The sequence below is a fragment of the Monoraphidium neglectum genome (assembly GCF_000611645.1).
Source record: "Monoraphidium neglectum strain SAG 48.87 unplaced genomic scaffold scaffold03965, whole genome shotgun sequence".
Lineage (NCBI taxonomy): Eukaryota > Viridiplantae > Chlorophyta > Chlorophyceae > Sphaeropleales > Selenastraceae > Monoraphidium > Monoraphidium neglectum.
The window spans coordinates 1-4,697 of NW_014009664.1; the positions used below are offsets into that span (position 1 = coordinate 1).

Genomic DNA, 4,697 nt, shown 5'->3' on the forward strand with positions numbered 1-4,697 from the left:
CCCACCCACCGACCGGCGCACCCCATTTCTTCACACCATGGCGCCCACCTCCCCGACCCCTCCAATCAGAACTGCCACCTGGCGGTTTCCTGGATGCCCGCCCTGGAGGCCATCTGCGAGGGGCTCACACCGGAGACGACGAATCCAGGTCTGCCGCACGGACGGTCACGCTGTGTGGCTTCGAGGCTGGCTGCTCCGCGCTGATATGTTGGCGGGCAGCTTGTAGGGTCGCCGATGCCTGCAGCCACATTCATCCTGCTGGGACCTCTGCTGCAGCACTGACAACATGCAGTCCCAAAAGGACATTCATACTGCTCCCCTTTTGTTTTCGCATAACTCCCAGGGTTCCGCCTGTGGCTGACCAGCTACCCCAGCCCGGCCTTCCCGGCATCTGTCCTGCAGGCAAGACACGTCACCCGTGCTTGACACTTCCTTGTTTCATATGCACCTTGCCGCATGGGCCCGACGCGCCCCGCCGCCCAGCAAGCATCGCCGGCCTCCCTCCGCGGCGCCAGCGCCCTGCACCGCGGCCCGCCCCGCCGCTTAGCTTGCACACCGCCCTCGCGGCTGAAGCGGCGAGCCGAGCCCCTGCGAGACCCATGTAGGCCGGCTAACAGGCGCACAACAAAACAACCTGATCCACACAACGATGGGCATCACCACCCACCAAAATATCCAACCCGCGCAGGGCGGCGTGAAGATCACCAACGACCCCCCGAAGGGCCTCAGGGCAAACCTTCTAGGCAGCTACCTCTCCGACCCCGTGTCCGACCCCGCCTTTTTCGACGGCTGCGCGCGGCCGGGGGAGTTCAAGAAGCTGCTCTTTGGGCTCTGCTTCTTCCACGCGTTCGTGCAGGTGGGTTGGCCATATGCTGTGTCAGCGGCGCGCTTTGTTGTGGGGGACGCGCACCTCACGCTCAGGGGTGGCTTTGCCTGCGTGATCTGTACTGCACAACTCCTTGGCGACTGCAGTGGTGATTCGTGGACCGCGTCAGACGAATCGTCCTGCACATCTGTTTCTTACAACCAAGGATTTCTCAAAGCCGGCCAAAGCCCTGGTTTCCCAGGTGTTCGTATCTCCTGAGTGAGCAGAACCAACCAATTCCACAGGAGCGCCTCAAGTTCGGCCCCTTGGGCTGGAACGTGCCGTACCAGTTCTCCGCCCCGGACTTTGCCATATCGGCGCGCCAGCTGCTGATGATGGTCAACGAGGCCCCGCCAGACGCGCTGCCCCTAACGGTGAGCACGAGGGACGAGGGTCAGGGTTGTGGAGTTTGGGTGTGCCCCTGACGGTGAGCGTGAGGCGCTTGCCGCATTGCCGCTCACGCTTGTTGAAACAGAGGCCCAGCATCGGAACAACACAATTCCACCGCCACAATCGTGTCTTACAGGCCCTAAGATACCTGACCGGCGAGTGCAACTACGGCGGCCGCGTCACAGACGAGCACGATAGGCGGTCGCTGGCGGCGGCGCTGGGGCTCTTCTACTGCCGGGACGCACTCGAGGAGGGGTACAGGTGCGTACAGGGTTCTCTGATATCATACGGTGATGACCTTATGCTGATGACATCATGATGTTGCCACACTCTTTGATGGGCGTGATTGCATAAACCCATTATCAGTTGTCCCCTGAACATGCCAGGCGAGTGGTGGAGGCTTCGAACCGTTGGAGCTGCCAACGCTGATTTTGCAACCTCCGCGTTGCCTCACCCTGCCCACAAAACCACAGGTTCAGCGGCTCCCCACTGTACTTTGCGCCGCCAGAGGGGCCACACGAGTCGTACACAGCCCTCATCAAGGCGCTGCCCTCCGCCGCGCCGCCAGAGGTCTTTGGGCTGCACGCCAACGCTGGTGGGCGCGGCTGGGGTTGTGTGCCCCTTAAATTTGGTCAAACGCGCAGCTAGTTGGGGGGCAAGTCGCGAGCAACAGAGTGGGGTGTGACTCTTCGTCGTTTGCTCACATATGTAAGTCAAGTATATCGATAGAACGCAATCAAATCTGCAATTCACGGAGGCGCAGGATCATGCGTCACCCCGCTCACATGCGACCCAAAACAACACACTAACCACCACTGGCCCCCCCTACCTCCCACCACCCATCCACACCTCCCTGTCACCTTCCACACACTAACACACACACACACACACTCACTTGAAAACACACACACAAACACACACACATCACACTCAAAAACTCTCACACACGCACATAATCACACCAGACATCACCCGTGACCGCCAGGAGGTGCAGCAGCTGCTGGATAGCCTCCTCGCAACACAGGGCAGCGGCGGCGGCGGCGGCAGCAGCAGCAGCACCGCAGCGCCCGCCACCTCGAACAGCGGCAGCGGTAGCGGCGGCCCGACGGCGGCCGCCCTCAGCAGGGGCAGGGACGAGGTGCTGTCGGACCTGGTCGCTGACGTGTCGCGGCGGTTGGCGCGGCCCTTTGACATCGAGGCGGCGCGATACAAGTGAGGAGGGGGGGTGCGGCTGCGAATGCTTGGGGGTTTCACGCCGTGAGCAGCGTGTGGAGATGGGGTAGTTTGTGGGAGTGTGTGTCAAGGATTTGTTCAGCCCTGTAGTGGTTGTGCGGGGGCTGGTGGTTGGCCAGTCCTCAATGGCTCAACATCACTCTGCTTCACTCAGGTGCTTCACTACTGGCGCCTGCCTGCCGTCTTCGTGGCACCCAGTCACGCTGACAGGCATGCCCTCACAAACAAACCTGCAAGTTGCCTACACACACACACACACACACACACACACACACACACACACACATACACACACACACACACAAACACGTGAATGAACACACACATGTCCAACCCCATCAATCACCCAGGTATCCTGTTGATTATTACGAGTCCATGAACAGTGTGCTGTGCCAGGAGCTGGTGCGGTTCAACAGGCTGCTGGAGGTGAGGGGGGACGGTTGGTTGAATAGAATGCATGGAGAGAAGAAAAGTTATTGATGATAGGGGCAGACCCATGACGTCTGGCGTGCTGGCATGGTCGACAAAAAAGCCGCCCCACTTGAGTGTGAAAGGCAATGGCAGGCTGCGTCGGCGTTGCCGGCGGGAATTGCACATACAGCCCACACGCAGCAGCAGCAGCAGCAGCAGCAGCAGGGGCAGCAGCGGCAGCTGCAGCAGCTGCAGGAGCGTGCATGCATGGGGGCCAATTCCGGCAAAACCTCCCATGCGTACAGGCCAGACTCTCGGTGCTGTTGCCTGCGCCGGCCGACTCAGTCCCATGCACCACCCAGTGTGCGCACCTCTCCCAACCCACCACGTGCCCTCGCCCCCCTCGCTGCTGCGCCGCTCATATTCCACCCCCCCTTGGCCCCAGGTCATCCACTCCAGCCTGGCTCAGCTGGCCGCCGCCCTGAGGGGCGAGGCCCTCCTGAGTGAGGAGCTGGACAGGGTGGGGGCGGCCATGTTCGACGGAAAGGTGGGTTTTGCGGGAGAGTGTTTTGGCGCGTTTTGCACTGGGCCGTGGTCGGAGGGGAGGTCAGTGAGCTGGTGCGGTTTGAAAGAGTGCCTGCCAGCCTGTGCATGTGGGCTTGCGATTCCCTTGCCAACCAATGCGGGCCGTCAGCACAGCCTGCCCCCTCCTCCCTGGGCCCCCCGCCCCCTCCCAATCTTCCCGGCCTCACAACACTTAAAAACACAAAATCAGCAAAACACAACAATACAACGTGCACCTTCTGCTGGCATCTAAGAAGGCACCTCTCCACCTTCACCTGCCGCCAGCACCTTGGCACACCTGAAAACAAACCCGCGCCTATGCCACAACCCCCAAAACCCATGCCCCTGCCCCCCAAAAAACTCATACCCCCCTCCCCAGGTCCCTGCCCTGTGGATGGCGGCCTCCTACCCCTCCCTCAAGCCCCTGGGGCCGTACGTGTCAGACCTCTGCGAGCGCGTCACGATGATGTCAGACTGGCTGGCACATCGGCCGCCCCCGGTGTTCTGGCTGGGAGGCTTCTTCTTCACGCACGCATTCCTCACGGGTGCGAAGGCGGTTCGTGGCCCGCCTGCGTGTGCATGCGTCTTTCGGGCGGTTGATAAAATGTTTGTCCAATCGTTGGGGCGCGGCGCAGGGCCGGATCAACTTCTGTTTTAAGTGCAATTTCAGGTCACCTGGCCCGGCCTGCAGGCGCAGTACGTTGCTGCTGACACTTGCCACCATCATCTGCTTTGTTGTCGCACACGCCACGTCCTCCCCTCGGTACTGCTCTTGTCGCTCCTGATGCATCAGCCGGCCCCAGCTGTTCTAAAGTGGCCACGCAACCCCATCTAATGCAAACACGCGGCCGTGGAATCATCTTTCGTGCACGCACAGGCGTCAAGCAGAACTTTGCGCGCCGCCACAAGGTTCCGATAGACACGGTTGAGTGGGAGTTTGTGTGCGGCAGCGGCAGCGGCGACAGCGGCGGCGGCGGGGATGGCGGCGGGGAGGGCGGTGCAGCGGTCGTGGAGGCGCCGGCGGATGGGGCGTTTGTGAGGGGGCTGTTCTTGGAAGGGGCGCGGTGGGACGGCGCTGCGGGCTGCCTGGAGGAGAGCGAGCCCAAGGTGAGCCAATTCATGGGGGGAAGGGCCAGGGAGACCATTTGCGGCATTTGTAGGGGAGGGAAGAGTGCAGGATTCCGACGGGGCAGTGCAGCAGGGGGGGTTGGGCCGGTGACGAGGGGCTCAGGGG

General features: G+C 61.7%; 1 protein-coding gene across 1 annotated transcript in view; it reads left to right on the top strand.

Annotated features, from left to right (window-relative positions):
* Positions 1 to 649: 649 nt before the first annotated feature.
* The window catches only part of MNEG_13661 (Dynein heavy chain 7, axonemal), a gene marked incomplete at both ends in the record, with an annotated part of 4,994 nt that continues 946 nt past the window's right edge, over positions 650 to 4,697 (top strand). Inside the window, 10 exons of the mRNA XM_014037867.1 lie at positions 650 to 856; positions 1,111 to 1,239; positions 1,392 to 1,516; positions 1,729 to 1,850; positions 2,221 to 2,467; positions 2,839 to 2,914; positions 3,090 to 3,158; positions 3,345 to 3,446; positions 3,843 to 4,008; positions 4,341 to 4,570. Of these exons, the coding sequence (XP_013893321.1) occupies positions 650 to 856; positions 1,111 to 1,239; positions 1,392 to 1,516; positions 1,729 to 1,850; positions 2,221 to 2,467; positions 2,839 to 2,914; positions 3,090 to 3,158; positions 3,345 to 3,446; positions 3,843 to 4,008; positions 4,341 to 4,570 (1,473 nt within the window). The remainder of the gene's footprint in view (positions 857 to 1,110; positions 1,240 to 1,391; positions 1,517 to 1,728; positions 1,851 to 2,220; positions 2,468 to 2,838; positions 2,915 to 3,089; positions 3,159 to 3,344; positions 3,447 to 3,842; positions 4,009 to 4,340; positions 4,571 to 4,697) is intronic.